The sequence below is a fragment of the Anabrus simplex genome, chromosome 2 (genome assembly GCF_040414725.1).
Source record: "Anabrus simplex isolate iqAnaSimp1 chromosome 2, ASM4041472v1, whole genome shotgun sequence".
In the NCBI taxonomy this organism is placed as follows: Eukaryota; Metazoa; Arthropoda; class Insecta; order Orthoptera; family Tettigoniidae; genus Anabrus; species Anabrus simplex.
Genome location: NC_090266.1, coordinates 1,202,548,510 through 1,202,566,478, shown reverse-complemented (window position 1 = coordinate 1,202,566,478; position 17,969 = coordinate 1,202,548,510). Strand labels below are relative to the sequence as shown.

The window sequence follows — 17,969 nt, the reverse complement described above, 5'->3', positions numbered from 1 at the left end:
GGGACAGGAAAGGGCTAGGAGTGGGAAGGAAGCAGCCGTGGCCTTAATTAAAGTACAGCCCCAGCATTTACCATGTAAAAATGGGAAATCACAGAAAATCAGAGTTGCCAACAGTGGGGTTTGAACCCACTATCTCCCGGATGCAAGCTCACGGCTGCATGCCCCTAATTGCATGGCCAACTCGCCCGGTAGTGAATGTTTTAATTGTTCATTCGATGGAGTTATGTATAACTCTAGAAATTTTGGATGTATTTTGTTATAGCAGTTCGTTAGGAACACCATGAATCTTACCATCCTTTTGTCATTAGACTGAAGATGTCTCTCAAATAGAGACGAAACATCTCCCTTTCCTAAAGAAAGGAATAAATAATTTTGTAAGTATTGTAAAGGTGGAATTTACTCAAACACTCTTAAAACTACCTCAAGGTTGACAATATGGATTAATTATGAAATTAATTTCTTGTTGTAACTATACATAAGCATCGAAGTATGTAAAATGTTCTACAAAAAAGTCTGCAGAACAACATACTTACCTTTAAAAGGTCATACAAAATAACAGTTTTTATATTTATCAGTAGAAATCCTACCCTAGGTACGTGAAGAGCATTTCTGAGGCTCGGCTTAATGTTGTCTAAACTGTTAAAGATATCCTCAGATATATGTATAAGAATTATAGACTATAAAATGTTCTGCAAAACCATGGACAGATTTTTATATAGTATCTGCTGTTGCTTATGGGATCTCACAAGGAAGGTTTGCCAAATGGCTGGGGCAATGAAAGAAAATGTGGACAAAGGCAAAGAAAATTTATGCTGGGGACCAGTAAAAGAGAATACACTGCCTAATCAACTAGATATACAGGTTATGGAAGAGGTAATGTTTCCTCGCTATGGCCTTGGACAGGCTAATTAATGGAGAAACCAAGGAGAGAGATGAAATTCTGACAGAAAGGGTGATAAGGTGTAAGTTATTACTGGACTGTATACTATTATTACCAACAACATTCAAATCTAACTCTGACTTCACTGCAGGTGGAACCACATGCACTGCTAGTAAATAATCTGTTTGTGAAATAAGAGTTTTGTCTGTACATTGCTCAGTGTAAAAAAAAAAAAAAAAAAAAAGAGAGAGAGAGAATGCAATTTTTAATTTTCCATAATATCTGTCTTGCTTGTCCATCAGTATGTATGTACGTGCATCACGAGATAATGGTTGAACAGAATTTAGTGAAAATTGGTTGCAAGGTTGGTGAAAACGGCACTACACTTCAGGCTATAAACAATTTTATTCATGCTGGTCAAAATAGTAGTTTAGGGAAGGGACTCTAGTTTAATTCTCAAATATCTATGTTATTAGTGGTCCTATCAATAAATATTACATAACAAAAGTTACAGAGAATATAATTTCTGATCATTTGTAATACACAGTTTTACCACACCGGCTATGGTAACAGAGATATTAACGAATTTAGACTTTTGTTGCTTAGTCCACATCAACGCTAAGCCAAGTGAAAATGGTTGAATAGAAATGAACGAAAATTAGTACATAAAGTTGGGGAATAAGACACTACAGTGTAGGCTATAAATAATTTTATTCACACTGGGTGTAATGGTAATTTCAGGGAAGGTCTAAAATTTAATTCTCAAGTACCTATGTTATGAGTGGTCATATTCATAAATACTACAAAAGAAATGTCATGGAAAAAACTATTTCCACTCATTTATGCCTTATACAGTTTTACCATACCAGCTATGATAACAGAGATATTAATGAATTTATACTTTTGTTGCTTAATCCATATCAATGATGAGCATCACTAACATAGACATATTGTTAATTGTGCTAAATGAAGATGGCAGTGGTTTTTGTCATGATTGTTTTAAGTTGGAAGGAAAAAGAGCATAGAAAAAAGTATAAGACAATGTTGTTGAATAGAGGGGAAAGGGAAGGGAATTACAAAAACAAGTGACAAAACCTTGAAATTGTTGAGAGTTTCAAGTACATGGGAAGCAAACTGATGCGGGATGCAGAGCTGGACGTGGAAATCACTAAAAGGATTCTACACGGAAATGCAATCTAACAGAGTGTAAAAAGGTGATATGTAAGATGTACTAGTGACTACTGACAAATGTAGCAGAGACCTAGACATATATAGTGAAAAACCATGTAGTCATCAGCCCGTATCAACACGGAAAATTGTAAAGATGACTTCCAAATGAGGAAAAGTCCTGAAGGAATGATCGCTTGAAGAATAAGACAAGAGGAAGTCGTGAAAGGTTTTTTTTTTTTTTTGCTGTACGTCGCACCGACACAGATAGGTCTTATGGCGACGATGGGACAGGGAAGGGCCAGGAGTGGGAAGGAAGCGGCCGTGGCCTTAATTAAGGTACAGCCCCAGCATTTGCCTGGTGTGAAAATGGGAAACCACGGAAAACCATGTTGTGAAAGGAGGAACGATACTCTTTACATTGGACACCCTTATATCCCAAAGTGGGAACAAAACTAAGGGGTGCACACAATTTCAAAAGCCCATGAAACTAATCAACAATAACATTACATTGACTATTGTTCTTTTTTGTCTCTTCTACTACCACGAGGCAAGGAAGTTACCTACCCGAGAAGAACAGCCTACCTGAATACTGGTGGGAAGTAGCCGGGGAGTTAGAGAACTTTTTTTTTTTAAGCATGCAATTCCTCTGGTTCATACATGTTGATAACTACTGGTACATGACACAGTGGTTCATCATGGTGTTCCAGCTATTACATCCCTACTATGAGGTGCTGATAGGAATGGGGAGTGTGCACACGTAATGGAAAACGTCAGAGCAGTGTTCACCACCATCTGTGGCAGGGTCATTCCAGCTCTGGAACTTGACTTGTTAGAATGCCAGCATATTTCTCTTTGTGAAAGTACGAAAATGTGCTGTTTTTCATTTGATCAAGCATTTCGTATGATAGCATTGCTTTTAAATGCAACATTCCCGTTAGATACTAGGCCTATTGTATTCTGACAAGAACACTGGTGTCATTTTAGTGATGCATTTTGAGTTCAGTTCAATATTTGTTTGCATCTGTTACAGCATCATGGGAAAATGTAAGGGTGGATTTTCAAGACACTCAGTATTTCATCTCAAATTAAGGTCACATAGGATCTTAGCTATAAGTTGTTCAAAAAAATTTCAGCAGGAAGGGATGTTTCAGAAAGGATCTAAAGCCCTTCTTAATGTATTCTTAATGTATAAGCCATTCTTAACGTATCTCTCTTATGGTTAGTTTTACACTAAAATAGCTCACGACAACATTTATTTAAAACTTTTGTCCTCTACCTTTTTCTGATACAGTGAAAAATAAAGGAAATATCAGTGGCTGTCATGTGAAAATTTAAACCCAAGATCCAGCAAAATAACTCTACAGACCATAAAGAGAGTTGCTATAGAGATAATTCTGGCAATGTTTTAAAGGTTTTGTACATATGTCAGAATGTTTTGAAGATTAACCCAAAACTTGGCTTTCTTTTATACCAGAATGAAGAGATCAAATAAAGTTCAGCAATAATGCAAAAAATATGAGACTGCAAACGGCCAGAGAGAACAAAGAAACAAGTACATAACGACAAGTCACTGAAAGGGAGAAGCATGGCCACTTATGTGCTTCAGAATCTGGGGAACAATATGAGGAGTGGACACAAATGTAATCATGCACATGTTAAGTGACTGTCTTCTCAACAAAGGGTACTACAGCAAGTAAAATATAAAATTGGAAGTATGTACTTGATTCTTAAAACATATAGTAGTCCAAGGAATGTTAAATATGTAAGAAGAACAATGCAGTTCTCATTAGACTAATAGGGAAAACAAGGTATCCACAAATCTTGAAAATTTCTTTGATTTTTTGTGCCTTATCAAGTGAAGTGAAGTATTCCTGAGTACTGAAAGGCAAAATTTGTTTCATTCCCTCCTAAGGAAGTGCTCATGACTTTCTGGTCAATCCTATAACTTCCATTTGAGAAATACAATGTAAATGTCACCAAACAACGAAGGTAGCTGTGTTTGGTGATAGCCAAGGAAGGGGAATTGCGGGAGTGATTAACGACGAGAATATAGCAGCAACCGGAGAAATATATCCAGGAGCTTCTATCAGCAGGGTTGTGGAAAACGTAGAAGCAGCAACTAGGAACTTCGGGAGCGGCGATGCAGTGCTTATCATCGGTGGGACGAACGACGTAGCTCGCGACGACGCCAAGAATGTAAGATCACAACTTAAACATACACTAGGGAAGCTGACCCACACTAACGTTTTTGTAGTGAACGTGCCCCACAGGCATGATTTGAGTAGAGATTCGTGTGTGAACATTGAAGTGGACAAGGTCAATACAGATATTGTTAAACTTTGTAAACATTTTCGGAATACTCAGGTTATTGAATGCAGCAGCTTAGAGAGATACTGTTATACAAAACATGGCCTCCATCTAAACAATTCAGGTAAACGAAAGATAGGAAATATTGTTCTAGATTTTATTAATCTTAAGATATGTACTGTAAAACAGGCAACTCCCTTGAGTTATAATACTGACCAGGAAAACTAGCAGAAAGAGCCAGCTATACTTTAAGCTGGCTCAGTCAACTAGAAAAAGAAACTCAGGATAGTAAGGAATTTCAAGTTACCCAATTGCAACAGTCAAGTTTTAGGGAGGAAGGGGGTCTGAGATTGCTCTTGGTAAACTGTCAAAGTGTAGTAAATAAACAATTAAAATTCGGTACATTGATGGAATCTTATGAGACTGATGTGGTGATAGGAGTGGAATCGTGGTTGAAAGAAGGGGTGGGTAATAGAGAAGTATTTCCAGAAGGGTACACAGTCTATCGTAGAGACCGAGGAGATAAAAAGGGAGGGGGGGTGTTTATTCTGGTGAAGGAAACTTACTGTTCACATGAATGGTTTACCGATGAAAGGGATGAAATATTAGGGATAAAATTAGTTTGTGATAATATGAAGGAGGTGGGAATTATAGGAACATACAGGCCTGGAAGAGAGGAAAGAGACATGGAAATCTTTGAAAAAATAATAGATTATACTTGTAAAAACAATAATAATGATATGGTAATAATTGGGGGAGATCTAAATTTGCCTGAAGTTGAATGGAAAGGAGCTGCAAGTGAAGCCCATGAACAGAAACTGGCAAATAAGTTAATTTGGGAGGGAGGATTTACACAAGTAGTACAAGAACCGACTCGTCTCAATAACTTACTAGATGTATTCTTAGTTAAACCATGGGAAATTGTTGATAAAACTGAGGTAATTGAAGGAATAGGAGACCATAAGGCTGTAATAATGGATGTAGGACTCGTACCAAAAAGGCTTAATAAGAGGGTTACACAAGACAAGAAATTGTACAGAAAAACTAAAGTTGATGAATTTGGGACTTACCGTAACTCACAATTCAGTTGTTGGATAAGTGAAGGGAGTAACGTGGATACACTTTGGGCTAAATTTAAAGGAATTATTTGGGAAGGAGAGAAGAGATTTGTACCTGTTAAGAAGGGTAAAATGACCTCAGACCCTGTTTATTATACAAGGGAAATAAGAAAATTAAAAAGAAAATGTAGAATAGTAAACAGGAAAATCAAAGAGGGTAGGGAGAGTAGAGAAACTAGAAAACAGCTAATGAGGGAACTGAATAGAGTGAAAAAGGAAGCAAAAGAGAATTATATGAATGGCATACTTCAAGAGGGTAATGACCACAAAGGGAAATGGAAAAAGCTGTATTCATATATCAGGAATCAAAAAGGAAAAGGAATCCAAATTCCTACAATGGTGGGAGAAGGGGGTGAACACTATTTAACAGATACTGAGAAAGCAAACCTATTTAGTAGGGAATTTAGAGATTCAGTAGATGATTGTCAAGAGTTGGAAACCGAAACAGAAGATAGAGAGGGAGAGAGACAGAGGGAAACAAGAAGCTTCTCATTCACAAACGAAGATATTTTCAGAGAAATCCAACTGCTTCAGCAAGGAAAAGCAGCAGGGAGTGATCAAATTACTGGGGAGGTATTAAAGACAATGGGGTGGTACATAGTGCCTTATTTAAAATTTCTCTTTGACTATGTCATAAATAATAGTGTAATACCAAAGGAATGGAAGGAATCTATAATAATACCAATTTATAAAGGAAAGGGTGATAAAAGGAAACCAGAGAACTACAGACCAATCAGCCTGACCAGTATAGTTTGTAAAATTCTGGAGAGTTTAATATCGAAGTACATCAGAGGGATATGTGATGATAAAAATTGGTTCATGAGGAGCCAGTATGGATTTAGAAAGAAATTTTCTTGTGAGGCACAACTGGTGGGATTTCAGCAGGACATATCAGATCAGTTGGATTCAGGAGGTCAGTTAGATTGCATAGCCATAGATCTTTCCAAAGCCTTTGATAGAGTGGAACATGGAATATTATTAAAGAAATTGGAGGGAATAGGATTGGACGTAAGGGTTACACGTTGGATAAAAGCATTTCTAAATTCAAGGGTTCAGAAAGTCAAAGTAGGAAATAATGTATCTCAGGAAGAGAAAGTTTGGAAGGGAATTGCACAGGGTAGTATAATCGGTCCGTTACTTTTCTTAATATACGCAAATGATTTAGGGAACAATATAACATCAAAAATAAGATTGTATGCAGATGACATAATTGTTTATAGAGAAATAAACAACATTGAGGATTGTTCAGAATTACAAAGGGACCTTGAAAGTATCCAACAATGGGTTGAAGAAAATAATATGAAGGTTAATGGAGGCAAATCAACTGTTACAACTTTTACAAACAGGAGCTTTAAAACTGAATTTGAATATACTTTGGATGAGGTAGTTATCCCAAAAGATGGCAAGTGCAAATACTTAGGTGTGAGATTTGAAAGTAATTTGCACTGGAAGGGTCATATTGATGACATTGTTGGGAAAGCATACAGATCATTACATGTCATAATGAGGCTACTTAAAGGATGCAACAAAGAATTAAAAGAAAAAAGTTACTTGAGTATGGTTCGTCCATTATTGGAATATGCAAACAGTGTTTGGGATCCTCACCAAGAATACCTAATAAAAGAAATAGATAGTGTGCAGAGGAAAGCAGCAAGATTTGTAACAGGGGATTTCAGGAGAAAGAGTAGTGTATCAGAAATGTTAAAGGAACTTGGGTGGGAAACTTTAAGTAAGAGAAGGGAGAAAACTAGACTTACAGGATTATATAGAGCCTATACAGGAGAAGAAGCATGGGGAGATATCCGTGAGAGGCTTCAGTTGGAAAATAATTATATCGGCAGGACTGACCACAAATATAAAATTAGAAGGAATTTTAGCAGAAGCGATTGGGGTAAATTTTCATTCATTGGGAAGGGTGTGAAGGAGTGGAACAGTTTACCAGGGGTAGTGTTTGATCCTTTTCCAAAATCTGTACAGATATTCAAGAAGAGAATAAACAGCAACAGAGAAAATAAATGAAATGTTAGAGGGCATTCGACCAGTGCAGGTTATTGTATATAAAAAAATGTGTGTGAATAAATTAATTCCATCCCCTGGTCTAAGGAGTTTGGACAGCCAAAGTAGGGGACTGCCTGTAGGGGTGAAGTACAGTGGGGACTTCGAGGGCCCTGGGACCGCTACGGTAGCTGTGAAGGCCCTTCAGGAACTCTGAAAAGTGGTGGCAAAAGGGGCTCTGGTTAAGACGCAGCAGGTCGTTATGCTACTTAGGATCCAGAACGGGTAAAAAAAAAAAAAAAAGTAAATAAATAAATGCAATGTAAATATTAATGTTATACCAGTTGTATAGTATCATTTGAAGTAATTCCACATACTGTATATCAGTTGACTATATTTGTAAGTAAGACAGGATATATTATAAGTAGAATTTTGTAAACAATATAAATTTATTAAGGATGAGCTGTGTGTTTAATAGAAAACATTGTTAGCGTAAATTGTATAATATTGTATTATAGGAAAAATTTTCTTCTCTTGTTAATTTAATATTTAGTGCTTGACAATAATGTATTTTAGTGTACCATTTGCCACCGAGGTAGACACCTCATTTGCAAATAAAGAGATTTTGATTTGAACAACTCAGAAAATAAGTTTTCACCTTACTTCACAGGGAAAAATGTAAAATCTTGAAACTCACATCATTATATCGTCGATTCCTTTTATACATGGATATGGCTGCATCATGATCTTTTATTGCCATGAAGAGTAACTCAGCTTGATCTAGAATTCCTTCATCAGAAAGCTTCACAGCGCGATCGGTGTACAAGTCAATAAGTCGATCGTTGTCTCTGTACTTCCTGGCCATTGCTTTAACACGTTTCCATTCATCTAAAGAAGAAAATGAGAAATGGAGAAGAATTATTTCATGATTATATTAATTTGTTAAGATGGAATCCATTGTTTCCAGTGTTGACTTAGTTATGATTTTTCAGTCTGTTGAACACAAAATGCAAAATTTATGAAAACTCAATAATTTACCCATTTTATTCCACAAGAACAACACTCTCAGATTCCATCAAAACATTTTAGGACATGTATATATATATATATATATATATATATATATATATATATATGCAGTATGGACAAAACTGTTTATGTTGCATAAACCTGTCAGTGATTATGAATGGATGATATTATGAACAAGCGTACATGTAGAAATAGATAACTACTGTATATGAATGTTAGAAATCAGTGTTCAACACCTTAATCATTTTGAAAATGTTTTCTGAACTTATTTTACAAGGGAAGGGCGCGTACTGGGGAATCACGGATCTTACATAAATTTTGCACACACATTAATGGAGTCAAGAATAACACAATTAAATTATTAATATATGCGATCTACAGTAAGTGTTAAATTTCACATGCCTGAATTGGCGTGCTTGACTAAGCAGAACTGCAGTGCATGCTGGGTTCACTCGTCGAGGAACCATGCCACTGATTTCTTTCTCTGGTAGTATTTGCATAGCACGTTTTGAAGAGGATGTGGCAGCATTAAGAGAAATTATTTAATTTCTGGATTGATTGAGGGTCAATAAAGGCAATAAAATGATATTGTTATGGTGAAAATGAAGGTTAATGAGAATAACAAGGGACGTTATACACAGAAGCAAGTTACTCCTTATACTTTCTGCAACAGTGATGCTCGTGGTAGAATGTTGAAACTACAAAGCGTTTCTACACCAACCACACCTAAAGAAGCGAGGAACATCTTAAGTAAACGTTGTCAAAACAATATTGCACAGGATTCTCAAAGGCTCCCGGGTTCTTGGACAAGTTCTGACTTTGGCATCAGGCGTACTGCCGCATGGGATGACGAGGAGACGATAGTTGGTGGTACGTCAGAGATTGAATTTTCAACATGGCGTTCCTCTGCACCAAAACAATATCCAAATTAAATAATCAAACAGTGTCAGATAATCTATGTACAAAGTCTTTCCATACTCTAAACCTGTACACATCCAGAGGTTGACAGTAAGCTGTGACACTAGGAGGAATCATCATCAGCTGTACAGTATCTTAATTTTGTGTAGATTTATGTCCAGAAAAGGAATCCTTTTCTGCTTTTGACACGATGGAACTTCTGTTTCACCGACAAAAATGAAAGCAGGCCCCGTTTACCACTTCTCCAATATTCTACAGCCTTCCTTTATAAGCGTATGTCACTGTGGCCTGAAATCAGCTGTTGGACAGTGCGAGTTGTGGGTAGGGTATGGAGTAGTGAACTGTCGACGAGTGAACCCAAGTGCACCAATTCAAACATACGAACTTTAACGCTTTCTGTAGGTTGTAAAATATAATTTCCGAAAGAAGTATCTTGTTACATATAATGAATTTCATCCTGGTCCATGGTGGAACAAATTCCAACTTGTACGTTTGAGAAGTTTGAGTAAGTTTGAGAAGTGGTGGAATGGTGGAACTTCTCAAATGTACAAGTTGAAATTTGTTATAATGAAGTATTTTGGCCATTGTGTTACTCTTGGCTCATTTAAAGTGTATGCAAAATTTACGTAAGATTGGCAATTCCCCGGTACGCGCCCTTCCCTTGTTAGTGCAGCCAAGCTATTAAACGTTTGCTCCTTTCAGCTCCTATGCTCGCAGGTTGATAACAGAAGACAATTTGGTTTGAGAGTGGAATGTGATTATATTCTATCTGTCTTTATGTGCAGTTGAAAATTATTGCAGAAGAACCATTTTGGAACATCTTATTGTGAATTAATGAAGTTATGTAGCTTCATATTTAATGATAAAATAATAGGGTGAGGTTCTGAGTGGCAGGCCTCTGCCTAAATTCAAAAAATTCAGGGAATTAATTTCCTCACCAGGTACAAAGAACATAAAAAATGCAGTTAGAAACACTTTGAAATTAAAAGCAAATTATTAAATATAAAGAAGGCAATAGAAATACACAAAAAAACCAGCCTCAACAATCACACACACCTGAAAAATTCCCCCCCCCCCCCCCTCTCCAATATATTAAATTAATTCAAATTTTGTTAATGCACATCATTTCAAATTTTGCTTTTTAATTAATCTTCTTGTAGGTTACTCAGACACAAAGTACATCTGGAATGTGGGTTAGGTCATACCTATCGCTTACTAAATTCTCTGAAGTTGCATCTGCTGCCAAAAACTGACAAACAGACCCAAGAATAAAATAAATAATCTATCTGATGGAACGACGAACAGAATCAGTGATAGCATTTTCACTGTTCTGTTCCACTGTAAGTTTCAACTACAACACAAAGGAAACTGTTTGTTGCTGCAGTTAAATATCTTGAGGCAGGAAATGTTACATACTGCATCTGCGCTCTTCTACAGATATGGTAAAACAAAAATAAGCCAAAAATTTGCTATATTGGCAAGTATGTGGGAGAGCATCTTTCCGACAGCCAAGCGGCTCCTGAAGCTCTGGCATCCTTGAAGGCTCAATCCAAAGTGGTACTTGAATGCCTAGTACACACAAGAATCTGCTAAAACACAATTCAGTTACGTTGATGTGGGTGCCAGAACATGAGGGGATTCAGGGGCAGTGAAAGGGTTGATGGGCTTTACACAGTGGGCTCTCAGAGATAATCTGCAGGATCTCAGCTGAGGTGAATGTAATGAATGATAAATCATAAAAAGTACTGGAAATCAGCTGAAGGATGCAAGTACTGTGTGCAAAAGCTCATATAAAAAGAGCCAAAAGCAAGCAGGGCAAATAAATTAATTCATATGTGGAGAAGAAATCTTAAATGGAAGATAATTTGCTCATTGGTCTTTTCTGGACTAAAGGGACATCTACCGCTATGAATCCTTCTTGTGTTTGATGTCATAATAATATGAAGGAATAAAAGTCACTATTAAATACTGTAAACATAAAAAAAATATACAATCATAGTCTACTTCATCATTCATTGTGCTCAGTAGATCAGTAAGGCGTCCTCGATAGGATCTCAGGGGGCACTCTTGGACTATGTAATGGATGGTTTGTCAGTCATTCCCGCAATTCCTCTCTGAAAAAGCCACCTTACCCCAACCAAAGAGCATGTCAGCGGATTTACCTTGCTTTGTGTGGATCCTGTTTGTAGTAAACCAAAGCTTGTGAGGCAAATTATAACCAGGCAGTTTCTCCACAATGCATTTCAGTGATCGGCTATCAACAGGTTCACTGGTTTTCCACTCTTCCTTAAATTTCTTTTCTAGTCAAATCCAGAATCACATAAATATTTGGCTGATACCAGTGGAGGTGGTTGTGATCATAGCCTATATCTATTAAGATCTGCCATGTCCAAGTGACATGGGAGTTCAGAGAAAGCTGCAGGCCCTTGGGCTTGAATAAAAGCCTGTTCTCTTCAAAGCTGTGTTAGCAGGATATGACTTGGTACCAGAAGCCATCAGGTAGCTGTAGAATTGTTATTTTTCTCATACCTTACTCAGCTGGACATCCACCAAACCTGAGTAGGGGCTCTTCAGCTATGCAGGGGCACAATATTCTGCCATGGAGTAAATGAAACCAAGTGTTTGTTAAGAATGAAGCCATATTTTTCAGTGTTAACTTAGTTAAATGTAACTAAATCTTTTCAGTCTGTCAAACACACAGCAAATACAATATAAATTATAACACTATGATAGTGTGTATTTTTACAGGTATGTTTAGTGTTATAATTTATATTGTATTTGCTGTGTGTTTGACAGACTGAAAAGTTTTTGTTACACTGAAACCTCAAATTTTATTTTAGCTGCAATGCTGGCGAGATACTGCTTAGATGACTCGGGGTCCAGAGTGACTCATAAATATATTGAATATTTTTTATAAGGACATTGTTTTCAAATCGTACTTCTAGTTCTGTATTGGCCCTTTTGTTATTGAGATGAAGGCAGGATACTTCAGTTTTTGAGGTTCTAGGTTGCACTCTCCATTTCCAAAAATACTTATGCATAACAGACATGTCTTTGATTCTTTGATTAGCATGGTTTCATTGACCTCCCATGTTACATAGTGGTATGGTCAATGAAAGCAATTGCTTTATTTTGGAACCCAGCTTCCATATGAAGCATTGAAAATACAACTAGACAAAGTCAGGTTTCGCAAATATTTAGAACAAATCCACATACTGAATCTCTAAGTTGTTCCTATACATAATTCAAATAGACCATGTACGTTGGAACTGTTTCGCAGCTCACTACAAGATAGTGTAACAAGCTCCCCATACAGTGATATTATTTGCTCTAATAGTTTTGGGTTTTGGAAGCGCCCACCCAACAAAAAGTCATAAGCACCAAAAAAAATCCGAGGTACAGCCTTGGAGTACAAGGTTATTAAACTTTAAAGAGTCACATGCCATCAAAGTGTTGTAAAATAATAAATTTTTAAATTTAAGTAATGTTTGGAAAATGGGACGCAATAGAAAACCGAAGGGATGGGTGGGACAAAATAAAATAATGGTTCTGTCGTGGCAAACTAAAGAGATATTTGGTCACACAGCTACATTTCTTTATCAAGGATAAAAACAGTTTACATTTCCATTAGAGCACTGCAAGATAGAATTGGATGCCGTTATGCATCACTAGACCAAGTGCCAAAAGTTGGTTTCGAGATAATCGCGTTTAAATTTGGGTCTATGTGTAAATTCGAGCAAACATAATTTTGATAAACATGGTATTATTGGTGTTGAAGGATAACAGATTGTACCTTCTCACCAAATTTCAACATTTTTATACTCACACTACATAGATTTTCTTGAAGAAATGGCGCTTAGTCTACTGATGCAATTTAAGGTTTTTCTCACTTGCGAATAATGCATCACGATGCTACACCAATAACCCCTAACTGTTGAGTATCTACTGAGTAAAACTTCAAAAAATATAATGTGGTTGCAGCCATGATTAAAACCTGAATCTCCTACTGTCTGGAAAGGCTCGCTAAGTGCTTGATCCACCACAAGCCGCGCCATGACTCCGGTACATTATTCATGTTTTAGATGGAGAAATTTTAGAAGGGGAGCTATTCTGTAACGTTGCTGCTATAACCACTTACTGATTTGAGGAATTTCAACTTATCTGAATCAAATACAAATGGTAAGACAGGAGCCAATGTAGTCTATACAATGCATATTTTTTTATGGATTTTCCTTCACAATAGGCCTTGAGAGTACAGTACTGACATGATATTTTTAAGCCTATGGGTAAGTTTTGTTCTGCTTGAGACACACATTAGTTGCTAAGTAGAATGGCAGTCTCTCATACCATTAGGGGCCGATGACCTATATGTTAGGCCCATTTAAACAAACATCATCATTAGAATGGCAGTCCCTTAAACTAAGTAAAGTATATAAAGGTCATTATACGTGGTTATGATTACCTTATTCCTAGAAAAATAAAGCGATTCCAAAAGAAAATATTGAATTTTAATTACTTATCTCAGTCGAACATAACAGGAACAGAAAATGTGATTAAAGATACAGTATTTTCTCCCATAATTACACACAAATCACTGGACAGGTAATAAGATTGTTGCTCTCAGTTCATTCAATCTCAAAATCAGGATCTCCACTGAATCCATCTATGCCATCCACGATGTCAGAATCTGCTTGCAGATTCTGGTAAAATTGTCTGGCATCTGCAGGTATCAGGTGCATCAGCGACCCCAAGGTCTCCAAGTTTGGCTTCAGAGATAGCTTTTCCATTTGGCCACAAATGTATTAATGCCTGATGAAAGCGAACTCTAGTTTCCCGTGGTTGTCCCTGTCTTGACTTATTTAGATTTACTTCCTGAAATTCACCATCAAATTTAGTTTTGACGTACATAGCGAATGGCTGTGATTTCAAGAGCTGGATTTCTTTCAGTTTTAGCCAGTTTATCTTGCAACCATGGACATCAGTTTTCCGATTCAAGATCATTTTTTCAAGTTCTACTGAACTGAAAAATGACGTGTTTTCCATCTGGTGAACAACAATGGGGTTTTTCCTCCTGCAGTTTCTCATTACGTTTCAGTAGTTCTCTGTAGTGTATAAACTCTCTTGAAATTTGAGGGCACACTCAATATCTGCAAAGTCACTGTCGTTGGGAAGAAAACTGTGACCAGGTACTAAAAATCGCATGGTTATCTTCTGAAGAGTAGGGTGTTGATCCAATACTGCCTTCATCATCAAAATCATTTTAATATTACGGTTCTGACCACCACAAGAATCTGACCATAATATTAGTTCAGAAATAGTGGATGCTTCTTCCAGTAGGTGTTTCATTAAGCATGAGCCGACTTCCTGTGCCCCGCGACCTGCCACACCTTCCAGCCAAACGTAACAGTGACTTTTATTATTACTTGAAATAACTAAACTCCTTTTACACCTCCCTTAAGTTGACCACACCCCCTCCACTGCAGAAAATATGTGTCTCTTTATTTTTAAAAGAGATTCCAAATATGAATTTTCTCATCTGTAACATCCTTTGTTTTCGAGATATAAGTATCCTCAAACAAAGAATTCAACTCATTTTTCAATTCATTTATCTCCCCCACCCTTAATTGGATTTTCCGAAAAAAATTACGTGTATCTTTTTTTTTAAGGAGATTCCAAATACAAATTTTCATGTCTGTGTCATCTTCAGTAATCTATATATATATAAAATAACATGTCCTGACTGACTGACTGACTGACTGACTGACTGACTGACTCATCATCATAGGTTATAAACTTCATGGTTCTGATCTGTATTGAATTGCAAGTACAATGTAATTATTAAATTAATGTAGTAATTAATTTAATAATTACAGTGACTCATCATCGCCGAGCCAAAACTACTGGACATAATGTAATGAAATTTTGAGGATACATTTATATTAGAGTTTAGGTGCTCACTAAGGGAGGGTTTTTTAATATTCTGTCGTTAAGGGGGTGAAAAGGGGGATGAATTTTTTAAAAGAGTATATCTATATCTCAAAAACTTAAAAGTTTACAGACATAAAAATTGGTGTTTGCAATCTCCTTTAAAAATAAAGAACCAGGATTTTTTTGTTTTCAGAAAAACCAATTAAGGGGGGTGCAAAAAAGTGAAAAGGGGTTTGAATACCTTTTATGAAGATACTTATATCTCAAAAACGGAAGATGTTACAGACACAAAAATTGGTATTTGGAATCTCCTTTAAAAATGAAGAAAAACACATTTTGTTTTTGTTTTTGGAAAATCCAATTAATGTAGGGTGAACAGGAGTAACAAAGGGGGTGAATGTTTAGAAGGACTATATCTACATCTACAGTATATCTCAAAAATGTAACATAATATAATTTTTTTTAGAAAATCCACTTAAGGGGAACTAAAAAAGGGGGATGAATTTTTAGAATGAGCATATCTACAGTATATCTAAAACATTTAACATGTTACAGAAGTGAAAATTGGTAGCTTTAGTCTCCTTCAAATATAAGAAACACGTATTTTTGTGTTTGGGGAAAAACACTTGGCAGGGGGGCGGGGGGGGGGGGGCGGTAGAAAAGATCGAAAAGTGGGTTGATACTGATATCTCATAAACTGAAGATGTTACGGTCTTGAAAATTGGCATTTGAAATCTTCTTCAAAAATAAAGAAACACATATTTTTTTGTTTTTGGAAAATCTTCTTAGGAGGGGGTAAACAGGAGTCATAAAGGGGTTGAATTTTTAAAATGAGTATATCCATGATATATCTCAAAAACGTAACATTTTACAGGTGAATTTTTGAAATGAGCAATCGGTAGTAAGCTTATATCTCAAAAACGTAACATATTACAGAAGTGAAAATTTGTATTTTTAATCTCTTTTAAAAATAAAGTAACACGTATTTTTGTTTTCGGTAAAACACTTAAGAGGAGAGGATTAAAATGATTGAAAAAGCATTGAATTATTTTTATTAGGATGCTGGTATCTCCAAAACTGAAGATATTACAGACGTGAAAATTGGTATTTGGAATCTCCTTTAAAAATAAAGAAACACGTATTTTTTGTTTTCAGTAAAACACTTAAGGGGAGAGGATTAAAATTACTGGAAAAGGGATTGAATTATTCTTATTTGAATACTGGTATTTCCAAAACTGAATATATTACAGACATGAAACTTGGTATGTGGAAACTCCTTTAAAATTAAGAAACACGTATTTTATTCGGAAAATTCACGTAAGGGAGTTTTAAAAATGACTGAAAAGTGAGTAGAACTCTTTTTATGAGGATGGTTCTATCTCAAAAACTGAAGATGTTACAGGCATGAAAATTTGTATTTGGAATCTATTTAACAATAAAGGAACACTTTTTCTTTTCTTTCCAGAAAATCCACTTAAGGGGTGGGGAGGGCGCAAAGAACTGAAGAAAGTGTTGAATTATTTTTATGAGGATACTTATATATCAAATACTGAAGAGGTTACAGAGGTGAAAATTGGCATTTGCATCTCCTGTAAAGGTAATGGAACATGCATAATTTGTTTTCTGAGACTCCACTTAAGGGGAAGTGTTAAAGGAGGTTAATTTTTAAAATGAGCATGTCTAAGATATATTAAAAAACTTACCACATATTACAGACATGAAAATTGGTATTTTTAATCTCTTTTAAAAATAAAGTAAAGCATATTTTTTGTTTTGGAAAAAACACTTAAAGGGTGGGGGCTGTTAAAAGGACTGTAAACGGGGATGAATTCTTTTTAAGAGAATACTTACATCTCAATTACTGAAGATGACACAGACATGGAAATTTGTATCTGGAATCTCCTTTTTAAAAAAGAGACGCATATTCTTTTGTTTTCGGAAATCCAATTAAGGAGGAGGGGGGAAGAGAATGAATTGAAAAATGAGTTGAATTCCTTGTTTGAGAATACTTATATCTCGAAAACGAAGGATGTTACGGACAAGAAAATTTACATTTGGAATCTCCTTTAAAAATAAAGAGACACGTATTTTGTGGTGTTGGAGTGGGGGTGAAATCAACATAAGGGGGATGTGAAAGGAGGTTCATTTTTTTATGAGGATACAAATAAGAAGTGGACTTAAATCAATACGCCCCTAAGACGGTTTTGTCTGGCGGGGAGGGGGGTGAGGAATAATGACAAAATATGCATTTATATGAAACTGTTTGAATTATGAAGTTAAAATTTCAAATGATATCCTAGGCATTAAATAATAGAAGTTTGAAACAAATTTAACACCTCAGAGAGTTAAATGGGGGTTAAGAACCAAAAACAAATACATTCACTCCTTCCTCTAAAATGGTTTAACGTACGAAGACAAAATTCCAATTCCACATCCTAGGTGTGAAATGGGAAATATTTTTAATGTTCCAACCCTAATGTGTTAAATGAGGTTAGCTCTGTAAACGAAATTATTCATCCCTCCAAACCTGTTTGACATACAAAGTTATAATTTTACGAGAAGGGTGTTCTTTTATGTCCTAGGTGTAAAATATTGTATACTTCAAAATAGTGGTTTTTTTTTTT

At 36.0% G+C, this 17,969-nt stretch overlaps 1 protein-coding gene across 1 annotated transcript in view; it reads right to left on the bottom strand.

Annotated features, from left to right (window-relative positions):
• Positions 1–17,969, bottom strand: part of Oseg2 (intraflagellar transport protein Oseg2) — an 892,258-nt gene that overhangs the window by 375,274 nt on the left and 499,015 nt on the right. Inside the window, exon 18 of the mRNA XM_067142201.2 lies at positions 8,168–8,358. Within this exon, the coding sequence (XP_066998302.2) occupies positions 8,168–8,358 (191 nt within the window). The remainder of the gene's footprint in view (positions 1–8,167; positions 8,359–17,969) is intronic.